Raw genomic sequence first — 16,664 nt, 5'->3', positions numbered from 1 at the left:
AAAGTTTTCGTAAAATACACAAAAGTAGAACACAAATTATTTATTTTTATTTAATTTCGTTCTCCATATAAAAAGGACATTATTTATTCAGATCAACATATTATTTTTTTATCAAATTTGAATATTATTATTCATATTAGCAAATTGTTCGTACAGAAATATGAAAAATGCACATTTTCTGTTTAACGCTATCGTTGTACTACATATTCTTTTTATAGCAAGAAATAACGAACGATTATTCGTATAAAAATGAGTTATGTACATTTTCATTTTGTATTACATGCTTAGTATACAATTATCATCATTATCATTATTATCGATTCTGCTATTCTTGCCATCATTAGAATTATTATTCCTAATGCTACATTATTATTAAATTACTACAGTGAGTTTGCAAATTATAAAAAAAAAGACATCTGTAAAATAATACACGTAGACAAATAAAAAAAAAAAATTAAATTAATCTAAAAAAAAGTATTAAACGCACTTTGGACGGTAGACATTTCGATTAATACTGTAAACTATCATAAAAAAAAAAGAGAGAATGAAATATATAACTTTATCTGTAGTAAAGACAGCTTTGTACATGGAAAAACTAATTATATTACATAAAAGACTCTTTTATGCTCCATTGTAAAAGTGTATTTAAATTGGAATGGACAACGACACACGTCAAAAAAATGATAATTATATAACCAATTCATTCTTTTTTTCTTGTGCACAACAAACGTGTGAGAAATATGAAAATAACATAATTTTAATAAAAAATTATTTACTTGCTGTTATAATTGCATTAAAAAAATTTTAAGTATACCGCCGGCAGTCATATTATGCACAGTTGTAAACAATATGTTAATAAATAATGATGTAAATGTCATATAATAAAATAAAATCTGAAAAAAAACTAACTAAAACTCAAATTTAATTTTATAAAATATAATTTTTGTTAAAAAACTATTAACAATAGTGATAAAATATTTTTTAGTTTTTCAAAGTGTATTAGGCCTTTTTATGACATCTTTATTATTTTTCAGAGAGACGTCGCCAGTACTCTTAAATGATTTAATCGTTAATACTTTGTTACGATGCAAACTGATTATCTTGATCTGTTTCCAAATAATTCAGATTTGATAGTTTACAAAACAACAGATTAAAATTAGTTTTTCTGAATAATTTAATCAGCTTTCTTGAACTGTATTTTTGTAATATCGTATATGTTACACAAACTTGTAACATACATTTAAAAAGTTATAAATGGAGCAAAAGAGACTTTATCCTTATGAAAGATATATATATACTATATATATAATATTTCAGATTAAGTTAAAGTGTACTTGTTATTTCTTTCTAACATAATGCATTTCAGTTTTTAGATAAACCACTCTTTCTTTTTCTGAACTTGATGGCCGGTGGCAGAGTTCACGACTGCTGAATCTGGATCCAGAGCGATTTCAGCACCCTTATCTTCTTGCGTCAAATATTCACCTTTATGCCTAGACATGTATCTGCCTACGAGGATCGCCATAATTACAAATGCAATCAAAAGAACGGCGGATACACCTCCCAAAATAGCTGTGTCAGTCTCATTGTACGCCGCCCTCACTTTCTCTTCATCTACTTGAGGCGGTGGCCGTGTCTCTACAACATCTGGCGGATGCGTGATTGGCTCAACTCCGCAAAAGTCTTCAGTCAAAGGACTGCCAAGTGAACGCACGTTGATAGGCCCGTTCTCTTGGAATAGCAATTTTAGTGGATATATATCGTCAAATTCAACTCTCGATATACAGCCCGTAAATCCTTCCGTCATAGATTCATTTCTACCGATGTACATGTACTGGATATTGTTGAATTGCGCATCTGCGGAATTCTTTATGTTAAAGTTGAACTCTCGCGCCTCGTAATTATCGATTTGCATTATCAAAGTAGCGCCTGAATTCTTTCTGCCAATTCTAATATCGTGATACTGGCCCAACCCGAAGTGCTTGAAAGGAAATATGACCTCTTGCCGTTCAAAACCGAAATCAAATACTACACGTAAATGTCCACTATTTGAAACCATTATAGTCATGTATTCTCCAGAAATGTTGGAGAACAGCCCCAATAAAAATCCTTTCGGATTCGTTGTCGTAAAGCCAATGCGAATTTTCTCAGCGATGGTGGAACGCCAGCTGCCCATAAAATCATATTTTATCATCGAACTAGGTCGCATGTTCACGCCAATCTCTGCAAATAATCATTTAAATAACATTAAAAAATTAATAGCAACTGACTTTTTCGTTTCGTAATCGAAATATCTTTTACTTACCGTCCGCACAAATTGGTCCCTTAAATGCAGTCCATCGACAATCGCACCAGTATCCATCGTATCTTTCATGGCACGTGCCATTATTAAGGCAAGGATTACTCTCGCACCGGCCGACACAACCCTCCGTAATGCCATACAATCCGCGCCGAGCGTAACTTCTCAGATCTTGCAATTGACCATTAAGAAGTAGTGCTCTTATGCAACCGACGAATCCGTCTCTGTAATCGGTCGTAGCACCCAGTACGAGATCCGAAGTAAGATGCAGTGCCCGCACTGGACCTGGAGGTTCTCGTACTTCGTTCTTTAACGCCCCGTCGATGACTATCCGGGCTTCTTTGCGATTTCTTTCCACTGACACTGAATGCCACCGATTATCAGCTAAATTGTAAGATGTTTGCACACTAACAGTAAGCGGCCCTCCGCCAGCAACGTACTGGAAGTGTATTTGATTTCCAGTATTTATAGATACTTTGATGTAATCGGTGGGTCCTTTGCTGTGAATTATCACAGCATCCTCTATGGTAGTCTTAAACTCAAAATAAATGTCGCCGCTGTGCCCAATATCAAAGGTCGGCAAATTGACGGTAGCATCTACTATACGGAATGTAATAACGTTCTTGAATAAATCTGCAAAAATATAATATTAAATAAATCTGTAGCCACGTGATATACCTATGCTGTCAAGAAAGAATTAATTAACAGTCATAAATATTGATTATACATTCACTTTGCATATAATAAGAAAAATTAATTGGGCTTACCATCACCCTCACAAATGAGCGGGCCTAACATATAACGACCTTCTTTTTCATCGAGTGGCGTGCCGGTGTCACCGAAACGTAATTGTTTGACGGGAAGATGCTCCTTCTCTGTAATATCTCCACCATCTTCTAACCATCCTTCCAAACTAGCGTCGCAGTTGCACCACTTAGTGGGATCCGCGCAATTTCCAAGTATACCGCACTCGCATTTTCGTGACCCGGGTAACGCGCCACCCCAGTAATCCATCTTTTGATTATTTCGACTCACCCACCACGAGTTCGGTCTAAAGTAATCGCCTTGAGGAACTACGAATTATCACCAAAATTAATTTAAATACTTAAAACTATAAAAGATCTTTAACAATTACCTGGGGAGTTAAATAATCTGGAATGTTTGCATGCGTAATTTATCCTTTGTCTACAGCTTATAGATCGATTTAATAAAGCCTCTATTTGATCGACATCAGCATCGTAATTAACATCTTGTATGAAGCTGCCAGGTTCCTCAAATCCATCAACGGGAGTCGAATGCTCGTTACTATGACGTAAAACCGTCATTACACGACCATCGGCAAAGAATTCGCAAGTCACAGGGAATGGTTTTAAAGGTCCGCTTCCATCCACGTCGATTTTAATTTCAGCACGTTGATTTACCGAATTCATATTTTTATATGCCTCACATGACAAAGGATTTAACGCTGCAGAAAATTAAAAACATTAACTTAGGTAAAAACATTTTATATTTTACTAATATGTTGAATACTTACAGGTGTGACAGACAGCACCAGTGTATCCGGTGTTAACACAATCGCAGAAGAACTCATCAGAATTTTGACGACAAACACCGGAGTGCTTACAAGGATTTGGATTGCAACGATCCACCATCTGGCAAGTATCGAATACAACCTCGTTTTTACAACAGTACTCTTCTTCCTTCCAGTCAGTCGGCAATTTGTAATTTCCATCGATACTTATCATTCTCATACAGCCAACAAAACCGTAATTGCTCCCTGCTCCGGTTACACCGCCGATCAAATAGTGCGATCCAGTTATCATATCCAAGAGACGCTCTGTTTTCATCGGCCGTCCATCAACATTTAAAACAAGTGAGTTTTTAGCAATTGTCAGTACTACTTGATGCCATTTTCCATCGTTGAACTTCTCGTAAAAGTTATCTAAACTCGCAAACGGGTAATCTTTCGTCTGTATATCGACCTTTAATTTACCTTCTTCCAGGTATAGCTACATTAAAAAGTAAATTTAATTATGCTCTAATTATTAACATTAAATACTATGTCCGTGGAATTAAAATAAAAATAAAAACCTTAACAAAGCCTGGAGTCGTAAACTGATGGAAAAGAATTATTCCTCTTTCTTCGTACGTTCGAAATGCAAGAGAAACGTTTAAAGATGGTACACCCTCGTAGCCCCTTAACCTCGCAAAAGATCCGGGAGTTAAAAACGTGACGGGTATTATCGGAGGTTCCGGACAAGTGTAAAGCGTATGAATCTTGTAGTAACGCAAATTCTCATCTATAATTTCCGTCTCCTTCAGCTCGCGAATTATATTCGTTGCGTTTAGATAAAAATTCTCTATGCAACCCGTGAAGTTTTGATTCACCACCAAACCCTCCTGTTTATTAGGCACACCACCGATGTAAAGCTAGAAACAAATATTTATTCAAGTTAATTCAAATGTACTACTCAACTAATTTGATTATTATCAAACCATTTTACGTTTAAAAAAAAAACAAAAATCATACCTCTCGATTTAAATCCAGTCGATGAAACTCTCCTTTTATTCTACCTTTAATTAATACTCTGTCAACAGAGAAGGAAATATTTTTCCGGTTGCGCGAAATCAAAACATCGTGCCACATATTGTCGTCCAGAAGGCTGCCGACGGACAAGCTTGTCATAATACCGGATCCGAGATCAATATTAAGTAACATCCTATTGTCGCGCAATTGCAAGGCAATATAATCACCCTGCGTGCCACGAGAGTACATTAATACGCCATCGGCATTGTTTGTCTTGAATCGAAAACGCATAAAGTGTCTGTCGGTTTCGATAGGCTCTCTAAGTAGATCTAGCCGTACAAGGGAGGATCCGTTGAAGGCAACGATATCGGACACTGAAATATAAATCAATAAATTAATCATTTTACAAACATACCATCTCGCACAAAACATTTGCGTGTAAATATGTCATACCGTAGTCGCATCCGTAAAGTTCAACTCGTAGCGATATCCTATCTCGCCACCGTGTTGGATTTATTCTAATCCATTGAGCGATTATCGGTACCTCAAACTTGTTAAGCTTTATTCTGTCTCCGTCGACATTACCTTTAAACATCTAAAAAGAAAGGAAAAATAAGAATATTTAGGGTACTGCTGTTATTAAATCGATATTCCCTGTTTGCTACCTCGATCAATAATTAATGTCGCGATCGTCATGCAGAATTTAAATAAATTACGAGCATGCTGTAAGTAAAAAACAAATACTCGTGAGAAGAGTAGATAGTAGAAATAAAGAACGTTTGCCAAACGATTAATTTAAATTTATCAAAAGTTATTTTAAAAATTATAAGTTAATTTAATTAAACGATTTACATTGCGCGCTTTCAGGCAAAAATTGCTTGCTTATGTTACAAGTTTTTAATAAATGCAACAAAAATTAACCCAACCACCGTTAATTGCACAAATATGTACGTTAGTGTAGGTGTAGGCCAATTGTTAGTTACAAAAAACACGCCAGTATTACAAGCAGACGTGATGACCATAAGAGCTATAAATATGGTGTCATTATAGTAGAAAAAAATTATAAAAAAGTAAAATGTACCTTCTTTTTTAATTATATCTCTCTTTCATTTGCAACCTAAATTTTAATAATTAACAAACGAGTCTAAAACTTATCATAATAACACCATAATAATTTATTTTAAATTCTTAAGCCCCAACAGCAATCATTAGAACAGAAGATTCCAAATAATATCTTTAAAATAAAAAAAAACTTATTAAAGAAATCTCGTTTCGTTAAAGGAATTTCTACAAAAGAGCAATAATTAAGAAATTTTATATCAGCATATTTTCAATATACATAGAAGAAAAAAAGAAAATTATTGAAGTTAATCTAAACTTATACGCATTCGTTTTTATGGAAGTGTATCCTCCTAGAAAATTTTACAGGTATCAACATAACAAAATATATTTTTTTAATAATTACTTAAATGTATGTACGTGTTTGTGTGTATATGTTTGTGAGTGTATATCTGTGTACATGTGATAGAATCACCTTGTGTATATGTAAGAGTAAAAAAAAATTGTAGACTCTATCCTTCAAAATTCAATACCTCATCTACACCATCCTGGCTTTCATAACTGGCCCAGGCTTGACCATCATCAGAATATTGGATAATATATTCTGTCACGTATTCATTAGTATGTGCCCGCCCTCGCGTAGCAATGCTGCGTATCTCATATTTGTCTCCCAGCTCCATAGTAAGGTGTTGATTGTAACTGCTAAGTTCTGGTGACCACGCGGAATCTCCTGTAAAGCCCAGCTCCATGTCCATGTGTAAGAGGAGAAAAGTAGAAGCGAAACATGCAAATGGATATGGAAAACAATGAAAGGCTCATGAATTTAATTTAATTCGTGATAATTTTTGCCAGTCAATCAGTTATAAATCTGAATTTTTTAATAAGACTTATTCAAACCTCATATTCAGCTATAACTTTTCATTTAACATATGTTATCTTAAAACATAAAATAACACATATTAAATAAAAATTAGGACTTGCATCCCAATGCCATGTACGTTAAAAAAAAAAAATAATATAACATTTAGTAAGATAAATGTTCAATGTAAAAAAAAAAAAAAAAAAAGACTGGTGCAAAGCATTGTCCAAATTGACGACATTTTAAAAGCACATTAAAATACTTACCAGTAACAAACCTAATCATATTACTTGTAATAAAAAATTTTGTTAACTATTCTATACATATCTACAATGATTACACTCTTTTCCACAAGCATGCGTAAGCAAGCCTTACGTTAGAAAGTTCAGTTTTACGTGTTTGTTAATTATACCAAGCCTCACATCATTCAAAATTATTATTAGAAGCCAGAAAATCAATAGAAAATCAACAGTGCAGAGAAAGAACGAGCTTACCTTCGCATGACCATCTTCTTCTTTATAATCCACATAATCGAGTCCGTTGGTACCATAGCTAACACGATACTCCATAATATATTCGTTCTGGACAGATCGTCCCTGGGTTGCCATAGCTGTGACGTTCATCACTTGGCCCAAGTCGATTATTAAATACTGACCGAAATCAGAGCTGCCAGCCGTCCATGCGCTTCCGCCTACACCACAACATTTATGCATGCATGCAACTCAAAGTAAACATAGGAGAGTGCTTACGAATAATGGAACAGAACATAGCCATATGATTAAAATTAATCTTGACAACACTTTGCTTTCATACTCAGAGTCTGATCCGTGTGATTGTACCAAACTTGCACACTGCAAACCTTTTATATGCAATCAGATGCAAAATATTTCTAAAGATTTCTAACGTTACATTTCTAAAAAAAAAAAACAATTCTAAAATAAAAAAGATAGGTGTCCTATAAATTATATAACTTTTTTTTTTACATTTTTAATAGATAATAAAAAATTTGTATCTTAATTAAAATAAAATTTATGTTCATTTTCTATAAATATTACGAGACAATCAAATTGTTCTTTTATTATTATTATTGTAAAATGGTAATATTTTCCATGGGAAATTATTCATAATCCGTAAGGTAATTAAAGGAATTTAATGTATCGCTTAGTGCCTTTTATTTATTACTTTGTAATTAAATCAATATACAATGGATATCCAACTGTTTTTGCTGATATATTATATATTTTATGTATTGCAATATTTCACGAGTCTTATAAAACTATGGCTGTTCGTATTTTGCAAAATATTGAGCTGTATATTCTGAATCTATTGGAAAAAGTGGAACTGCATGCGCTATAAGTTTATCGTAATTCATCATCTCAAACGGAGTATGACGTAATCGCATTGAAGTGTCGTTTTTTTCCAATGCTACGGCAACGCAATGTCGCGAATCGAGCAAAGACTCTTCGAATAACCAATCTTGCTTAATTCCATTAATACACAAAATTGTATCGGTTGTAATTGAGTGTTCACTTAATTTCGAACTCGTCCGAAAATCTATACTTCTTAGATCAACGAAAACCCCCACGCCAAGCGCTTTAACATAGCTCTCTTTTAACGCCCAATGCCTATAAAACATAGACATTTGTTCCACTTCCGACTTGCCGCTTCTAATCTCGTCCCACTCAGCGGTAGAGAAATGTTTGTTCATTAAACGAAAAAAATCGGAAATATTTTTATTCTCGTTATATTCTAATGTCATAACATCTACGCCTAGTTTCACGTTCTCAATCTCACCCGCGAATACCGTGTAAGAACCTTGATGAGAAACATTAAAGCTTACAGTGCAATTATCTTTTAATACGGGCCTGTTATGCTCGTCCCTAACGAAAGTAATTTTATCGTACGGAAGACCGGCATACTCGTTTACGAATTTTCTCATTAATAATTTACCCACGAGAGAAGCACGGACGTCTTTACGAAACACAAATCTCTTTAGCCTTTCCTTTTCCTCGCTTTGTACACATGAAGTCGCGTATTCGAACTCCTGCTCGCTCGGATTCCACTCTTTCCAATTAAATGCCCAACGAATAGCCGACGACATTCTAGCGATATTGACACTAAGCATAATCGTTCAAATCACTTAAGAATTTTCACATCCCTTGCACTTGAACTGGTCTGGGATCACAGTTGGTATATTATTAAATTATATGTCTCTGATTATAAAAGCAATGCTTTTCAAAATATGTCTCCAGGCTACTTGCTAGAATCCACCTGAAGCAAATATATAAATTGATTACACTAGACTGACTTAAGTTTTAATTTAAGAGATTGTTATAAGTATTTTCGTATACAGTACTACGTGATAAAAACGGAGATACACGCGACGAGTATAAAGTGATTGAGCGATGAGTCATGTGGTGAGCAAGTATAGGCTCATCTAATTCTGACAATTGAGTATAACGGCAGGCAGTGTCCGCTGATACTAATTAAATTTCTTGACTCTTACTAGAATTTTTATTAGAAAATATCGCACAGTATTAGCAGAATTATTTTAACTATTATCAATGCAAACAAAAGCAAATATAGTGCAAAATATATATATATAAATATATAGATAATACAGACTTTGTAGAAATAAAGAGCAAGCAACAGACTACTACTAGTATCAATAGAACTATATATCAAATATAAAATATAATTGTACAATAATTTACGTCTAATAAGTGAAACGAAACCTGGATGTAAAGATGAAGTGTTCAAACATTATATTCTCACCATTTAGCCTAGCGTTATTTGGTCCTCTCTCTGGTAAAGAAGTTGTTGCTGTTAACTGAGCTCTATCCAAAAGAGGAAAGATGCATTCATCGTCATCTAGGACAAAATTGTAATCATATTAGAATATTTGCTAAATTGTATCTTTCTTATATACAAATTTAAAAATTATAAAAAAATTTTCTTATTAAAATATACACCACAAGCAAAACTCTTCTGAATTTACTAAACAAGAGTGCAATCGTTATAAAATTATCTTGATATAGCTATGACTTGAACAATTAAAATAAAATACAAAATACAATATTCAGAGGCTATTTTTATACTAAAAGTTAAAAAAAATATAAAAGAATAAATTAATAAGTTCATAAAATAATTAAGTGAGCAAAGTGTACATTTGCAGGAAAGTTGAGCAGGATATTACAGCAGATTGGCATCAAGTGTACCTGCATTAAACTTGTGCTTTCTCAATAAAGCATAATTTTACAAATTATTAACAGGGAAAATCAAGTGAGCTCGGTAATTTTAAGACATTACACGATACACATTGTCTGAATGGTGCATGATCCGCTTGATTTCCACAATCTGCTTTCATATTTCGCTAGCGCAGATTTCGCAGCATAAATGCAACGCAGAGAAAAGTTATAGACGGCAGCTGTACATATGCAACACGTATAATAATGACAGAACTGTCAGACACAAGGTGAAAACAAAATCCACTTTGAATAACTCGCAACAAGACATTAAAAAGAAGACCCGATAGGCTTCCATCGATAACTTTTCCATACACTTTCAGATGCGCTTCGCATATATCACGCATGTATACTCCGCTTCGAATTACAAGGCGAACCGATTTGCAAACAGAACACTTTAAAGCGGCAAGTAAGACAAAGTGCCAGAAAAAAAAAAGAAACCCTTCGGTGAACTTGATCGTGGACTTGACGGCGCGTGCATGATGCACGCAAGCCGCGTCTCGCGTTTCGCACGCGCGCCATGTTATTCCCTCGAGATGGGTTGGGTCGCGCCAGGAAGTCGTGGCCGCAATAGCGGCCAGACATGCCGCCGTGTTGTACTTACAGGCGTACGCGAGCGAGCCCGCCGCTACGGCGAATGCGTACACGAGACACCCGAGAGCGGTCATCGTACCATCGCCTTGTACTTGGAAAACGCCTTGACTCCGCCGCGAGATTCCCGAATCCTGGCAAACGGTGCTGGCACTCCCTCCGTGGGCGAAACGAGCTGTGCGAGTCGCGTCGACGCTCTCCTTCTTCCACGCGGCTTTTCAGCCAATTTTTCGTGGGCACTGGCACTCGTAGGGCGCGTCCGGGCAACGCCGATGACGCGTATTAACGATAAGTTACGTGAGCGATGAATGTTGCGCTACTTGCGCTGCTGTGCCGCGCCTCGTGCCAGAGAGCTCAACTCGGAGTCGCGGCTTCCACGCGACAGATACAGAGGCTTGTCTGTGTGAAGCCAGCGTTTCGGCTGCCGTCGGATAGAAGAACAGGCCAGACCTATACACTGTCTGTCCTGTTCTTTCGTGGCGTCGCCGGCAGATATCTCAGATCCGCTTCTCGGTAACATCGCGGAGTCTTAAATAATTTTAAGTAGTACGAAATCCGACTTACCGAATTGTGTAGGATCCGAAATTTTCAAGATATAATATAATATAAATTTTTAATGTAAAATGCAACAAAAATTTTCCGTCCCACTTAAACAGACTGCGGACTGTCGGTTGTACATATTTTTAATATTTTCTGTAAGTACGACCGGTGTGGTTAAAAATTTTTGATGCATCCTACACATCATTTCTCCTAAAGCAATATAATATTATTGCAAATAAATATATTTAATATATGTATACAGGCGCGCGCCTGTATTTTAATTCAAGGAAATAAGACAGCTGTCTTATTTAATTCATTAAATAAAAAATTTGTAAAAAAAGCATTATTTCTCTGAAAATAATATATATTAAAGCATATGCATATAAAAATATATAAGTATACATAAAACATATGTAATATAACAATTAAAATAAAAAGAAATAAAGACAATTAAATAAAGAATTTATAAAAAAAGCATTATTTCTCTGAAAGTAAAATATATATTAAAGCATATGTATATAAAAATATATAAGTATATATAAAACATATATAATATAACAATTAAAATAAAGACATTTAAATAAGAAATTTGTAAAAAAAAAGTATTATTTCTCTGAAAGTAAAATATATATTAAAGCATATGTACATAAAAATATATAAGTATACATAAAACATATATAATATAACAATTAAAATAAAGACATTTAAATAAGAAATTTGTAAAAAAAAAGTATTATTTCTCTGAAAGTAAAATATATATTAAAGCATATGTACATAAAAATATATAAGTATACATAAAACATATATAATATAACAATTAAAATAAAGACATTTAAATAAGAAATTTGTAAAAAAAAAAAAGTATTATTTCTCTGAAAGTAAAATATATATTAAAGCATATGTACATAAAAATATATAAGTATACATAAAACATATATAATATAACAATTAAAATAAAGACAGTTAAAGGAATTTGTAAAAAAAAAAAAAAAAAAGCATGCGACTCACGAATCTGCATGAGTTTCAGCGGAGTTGTTGCCGGTGACTGTAACATAAATAGAAAAATATTAATTCAGACATGTTAGTTAGTTAATAAGATTTATATAAAAAAAGTAAAGATTTCTTTTTAATAAAGATTTTAATTTAAAAATTAATGCGTACCTTAAAGTTGCTCCGCCGATGCAGGATACCCCCCGGGCCTGCTCCTCCTCTCAGATGGGAGGTCGTCGTCGTCGAGTCATCTTTTCGCGCACTGGAAACTCTCGCGAAATACTGTCATTAACCCCTAACGCTATCACTCATAATTTAAATTATCACTCGTTAATTTACATTATCACTCACAGTTTAAATTATTATTAAAACACGGCACCCCGTATTATAAACAAAAACGCGAAACTGTACACTCACACTCACTCACATTAACTCACATAATATTCACCGCGCACTTCATAACACTTCATAACACTATGACTCATATTCACCCCGCACTTTATTACACTATCACTCATACCTAGTCTAAATTATTATAAAACAAGAAAAAATTGTTCGAATAGGACTTTAAAACTACTAAAATACGCGTCGCACAATCCGACGTAACGCGAATCTCTCAAGCAGCAGATGCCAATTTCCCGAATTGCGTGCAGTAGCGCACGCACTATCAGTCACGGCTAACGAAACAGAAAACGACACTCCGCGAGGGACCGACGAATACTCCGGGCTGTACGACGATCCATTAAAAAATAAATTAAAAACGCGAATTACTATATCCCGAAAGCGCGAAACAATATTCCGATTACGAGAAAAGCGACCTTGTTTTGTAATAACTTAAACACGGCACCCCGTATTATAAACGAAAACGCGACACTGTACACTCACACTCACACTCACTCACATAATATTCACCGCGCACTTCATAACACTATGACTCATATTCACCGCGCACTTTATTACACTATCACTCATATTCACCGCGCACTTTATTACACTATCACTCATATTCACCGCGCACTTTATTACACTATGACTCATAGTTTAAATTATTATAAAACAAGAAAAAATTGTTTAAATAGAAATTTAAAACTACTAAAATACGCATCGCACAATCCGGCGTAACGCGAATCTCTCAAGCAGAAGATACCGTTTTCCGAATTGCATGTAATAGTAGTGACCGGCAATAATAGCATGATTCAATGCGGCAACGGCGACTAACGCGCGTAAGCTAGGGTGAAGTGCGTCAGGCCTTACCGCGGATCGCGTACGTGAGTCCTGAAGTACCGAAAGAAACGAGAAAACGAGGGAAAAGTTGAAGGAAGGCATCTTCATGCTCTGTTCTGTTCGCGACCGTACATGTGAGAGAGAACGCACAAGTGATCGCTAAGAAATCATTAGAGGCGCCTATAATGATTTCTTAGCGATCACTCATGCGTTCTCTCTCACACGCACGGTCGTGAACAGAACAGAACATAAAGATGCCTTCCTTCAACTTTTCCCTCGTTCTCTCGCTTCTCTCGGTACTCCAAGGTTCACGCACACGATCCGCGGTAAGGCCTAACGCACTCCACCCTAGCTCACGCGCGTTAGCCGCCTTCGCCACAGTGAGTCAAGTCATCATTACCGGTCACTGTACTATTAGCACGTCTTACCAGACAGAAAATCGACACTCCGCGAGAGATAACGCGTAATCTGGCTGTACGACGATTAATTAAAAAATAAATTGAAACGCGAATTATTATATCCCGAAAGCGCGAAACAATATTTCGATCACGAAAAAGCATCCTTGTTTTATAATAAAATAACGTTCTCCGCGCACTAGATCACTCGCGGGATATTCACGACACTTCCGTTAAATCTTTAAACACGACCCTGAGACGTAAGCGCGGTCTAACTGTCACTTTAATACTTCGGTCGGTGTAACGAACGACACAAAACTTGCACGAAGCACCGGTATAAAACGCGCCGCGATATAAAATATTCCTACCGCGGTAGACACTCGCGGGATAGTCCACGACACTTCCTATTAACCTTGAATCCCGACACAAGAATCTAACTGTCACTTCAAGCGAGGTCCACGTCACCTTGTTGCGCGGTCAAAAGTCGTCGGTAGAATGACCGCGAAAACTTCCCCCAACCCCTTCAATGTTTTCCCTACTATCGCGCGGGATATTCTTTACCCCCTTGTGTTACCCCCACCGGGGGGTATTCACTATCCCGCTTTTTATCTTTACCGTTATTCAAAACACGCAACCACCTTTTTCGTTAAATTTTCGAATTTGACTTGAGAAATCGATAGCTCAATAATCATCGAATAAAACAGAATATTAATCATAATTTCATTATCCCGCGGATATTCATTATCCCGCGTTTTATTTCTACCGCGCTTCAGAACGCGTTACCGCCTTTCTCGTTAAATTTTTAATTTTGATTCAAGAAATAAGATAGCTCAATAAGACATCTAACAGAACAGAATATTAATTGTAATTTTTCTGTTTCAGATAATACTCCAGCATTGAAGAAAGGACCGACCCGACATTCCGCAGACATCCTGAGAGGAGAAGGAGGAGGCCCAGGAAAGTGATCATGCATCGGCGGAGCAACTTTTTGGTGAGAATTAATTCTTTATTATAAAATCTTTATAAAAATAAAGCTTTACCTTTACATTATATCTTTACATTAATTTATCTTTACATATTTTTACATTAATTTAAATGCTAACATGTGTACATTAATATATTTCATTTTATGTTACAGTCACCGGCAGAACTCTAGAACTACCGGCGACGCCGCGAAAGAGTAGGACAGACAGTGTATAGTTCTGGCCTTTTTTTCTATCCGACGGCAGCCGAAACGCTGGCTTCACACGGACGAGCCTCTATATCTGTACGCGTGGAAGCCGCGATTCCAAGTTGAGCTCTCTGCCTCGTGCCGCTCGTGCATTGCGGCCCTCTCTGAGATTAGTCATACGACGTGCCGCGTAAACGCTCAACTTCTTGTCGCACCACTCATAGAGGTAAACCCTTTTATCTTTCGCAGGTACGACTCCGATAATATCACAGTTGGTGTCAGTTAATCGTTAAACTTACTGACGACAGCAACGAGCTTGCATATACAACAAGAAAGTTGTATTTGTAGTCAACTAGAAGAAACCATAGTTGACTACAAATAAAAATTTATTTAATTATTTAATTAAATATTTAATTATTTAATTTAGTTTATTATTAGTAATGTGAAAAAAAAATTAAGAATGAATGGTACGAAGTTTAAGATAATATTTAAAAATGAAAGGGAGAGCGATGGAGTTTTCTAAGTCGGCTCATTTTTGTAGGTTAGAAATTTATTCGACGATGTAATAAGGATTATTAATTGAGATTAATAATAAATCGAAAATGTACGAGCGTTGAGATTTTATGACAAATTTAATATACATAAATTAATATACATAATTACAACGCAAAGACAACGCAAAGAAAAAAGAAAAAAAAAAATATCGTGGTTTCATGCTTGAAAAAATCTTTACCGGAATTTTTGTAAATCCTGTTGATCTCACAATCAGTCTTCGTCCTTTACTTCCGGTGATTGTTATAAAAATACAATTAAGTGTACGTTCGATCGTGTGTTAGACATCCAATCGCATTTTCTTTCCGATATCAGTTTCACTTGTATTTTCTATTAAATTAATTTCATTGAACTATTACGTGTGCGACGCAGAAGCAAGATCGGGAGATACGGTAATGACGATGTCGTTTCTTTTCGCAGATACTGCAGGCGGCACGCACCGCTCGCTCGAGATTCCCGCGTTTTGCTCTTGCTCTCTTATCGATGAGATCACGATGGAATACGGTGGAGGATCCTCGAATTTGTTATCGCCGGACGAACCGCCGGTCTCTGAAGCTCGGACGGGCGCCGATGATCCCGGGACCGTCACCACGGACGCGTAAGACGGCGGCAGATCCGGAGGCGAGCGCACCGCAAACGCCAACGGTTCCTGCAAAGAGCGAACATAGATGATGCCGTTCAGAAATAAGAAACCGGAAAAAAAAAAACTTACCTGTCTCCGAGAGTTGGCGATGCCCGAGATCGTCCGAATCGCCGCTCTTTGTTGCTCGAGCAGGATCCTCGCGTGAGTTCTCTTCACCGTGTAGACGGTGTATCCACAAACCAGGAAGAACAGCAGCGTCAGTATTACCAGAACGATCCACATATGTTCCCATTGCAGCAGTATCGAGGCTATCATCGCCGTCGTCACCCACGCGACCAGGATGGTGGCCAGCATGCGGCCGGAGCAATCCGCATCCTGAACAAGTCGCATTATAGGACAGCGCGCCTCCCACGTGGAATCCACCAGGACGAAAACGCGTTCTTGTATGTATTTGTTTAATTTCGTTTTCTCGGCATTAAGCCAATCTTCGACTTTTTGCAGCGACGAACAACAATATACGCGATTTAAAAGAGCTCAAGATATCGATAGCGATCGATCTCGGGACGATAACGGGCGCTGATAATCGCCGTTGATTAGAGGCACGAAGTTATTGTGCTGAATTATGGGTT

The 16,664-nt window shown here is 36.2% G+C and overlaps 3 protein-coding genes across 5 annotated transcripts; all 3 read right to left on the bottom strand.

The window, feature by feature from the left end:
• Positions 1-25: 25 nt before the first annotated feature.
• Positions 26-10,930, bottom strand: Nrx-iv (neurexin-4). Of its 3 annotated transcripts, none has more exons than XM_070661920.1 (11): positions 10,594-10,930; positions 9,520-9,615; positions 7,239-7,435; positions 5,280-5,421; positions 4,830-5,200; positions 4,391-4,729; positions 3,834-4,308; positions 3,435-3,764; positions 3,067-3,372; positions 2,306-2,932; positions 26-2,223 (listed from the first exon to the last, which is right to left on the bottom strand). In XM_070661920.1, exons 1-11 carry the CDS (start codon positions 10,655-10,657, stop codon positions 1,370-1,372), a joined length of 3,801 nt encoding a protein of 1,266 aa, XP_070518021.1. In that variant the 5' UTR covers positions 10,658-10,930; the 3' UTR covers positions 26-1,369. The 3 variants fall into 3 exon arrangements, with proteins under 3 accessions (XP_070518021.1, XP_070518029.1, XP_070518038.1); XM_070661928.1 differs by lacking the exon at positions 7,239-7,435 and adding an exon at positions 6,419-6,615; XM_070661937.1 differs by lacking the exons at positions 9,520-9,615; positions 10,594-10,930 and adding an exon at positions 6,419-6,615 and having other exon boundaries at positions 7,239-7,351.
• Positions 7,900-9,513, bottom strand: LOC139105768 (L-aminoadipate-semialdehyde dehydrogenase-phosphopantetheinyl transferase). The gene is made up of 2 exons (XM_070662054.1): positions 9,101-9,513; positions 7,900-9,015 (listed from the first exon to the last, which is right to left on the bottom strand). The coding sequence occupies exon 2, from the start codon at positions 8,867-8,869 to the stop codon at positions 8,021-8,023; it is 849 nt and encodes a 282-aa protein (XP_070518155.1). The 5' UTR covers positions 8,870-9,015; positions 9,101-9,513; the 3' UTR covers positions 7,900-8,020.
• Positions 10,931-15,442: 4,512 nt separating the features above from the next.
• Positions 15,443-16,568, bottom strand: LOC139108914 (uncharacterized). Its single transcript, XM_070667635.1, has 2 exons — positions 16,165-16,568; positions 15,443-16,101 (listed from the first exon to the last, which is right to left on the bottom strand). Exons 1-2 carry the CDS (start codon positions 16,423-16,425, stop codon positions 15,808-15,810), a joined length of 555 nt encoding a protein of 184 aa, XP_070523736.1. The 5' UTR covers positions 16,426-16,568; the 3' UTR covers positions 15,443-15,807.
• Positions 16,569-16,664: the final 96 nt, after the last annotated feature.

Source organism: Cardiocondyla obscurior, linkage group LG01, assembly GCF_019399895.1.
Source record: "Cardiocondyla obscurior isolate alpha-2009 linkage group LG01, Cobs3.1, whole genome shotgun sequence".
Taxonomy (NCBI): Eukaryota; Metazoa; Arthropoda; class Insecta; order Hymenoptera; family Formicidae; genus Cardiocondyla; species Cardiocondyla obscurior.
Note: the sequence above shows the minus strand (reverse complement) of the source record. Positions and strands in the feature narration are given on the sequence as shown.

Coding starts and splice junctions, on each gene's coding strand:
- Nrx-iv (XM_070661920.1), bottom strand. CDS start 10,657: ATGACCGCTCTCGGGTGTCTCGTGTACGCATTCGCCGTAGCGGCGGGC. Junction 3,373..3,434: donor CAGATTATTTAACTCCCCAG/GTAATTGTTAAA, acceptor GATAATTCGTAG/TTCCTCAAGGCGATTACTTT. Junction 2,224..2,305: donor GGGACCAATTTGTGCGGACG/GTAAGTAAAAGA, acceptor GATTATTTGCAG/AGATTGGCGTGAACATGCGA.
- LOC139105768 (XM_070662054.1), bottom strand. CDS start 8,869: ATGCTTAGTGTCAATATCGCTAGAATGTCGTCGGCTATTCGTTGGGCA.
- LOC139108914 (XM_070667635.1), bottom strand. CDS start 16,425: ATGCGACTTGTTCAGGATGCGGATTGCTCCGGCCGCATGCTGGCCACC. Junction 16,102..16,164: donor TCGCCAACTCTCGGAGACAG/GTAAGTTTTTTT, acceptor CGCTCTTTGCAG/GAACCGTTGGCGTTTGCGGT.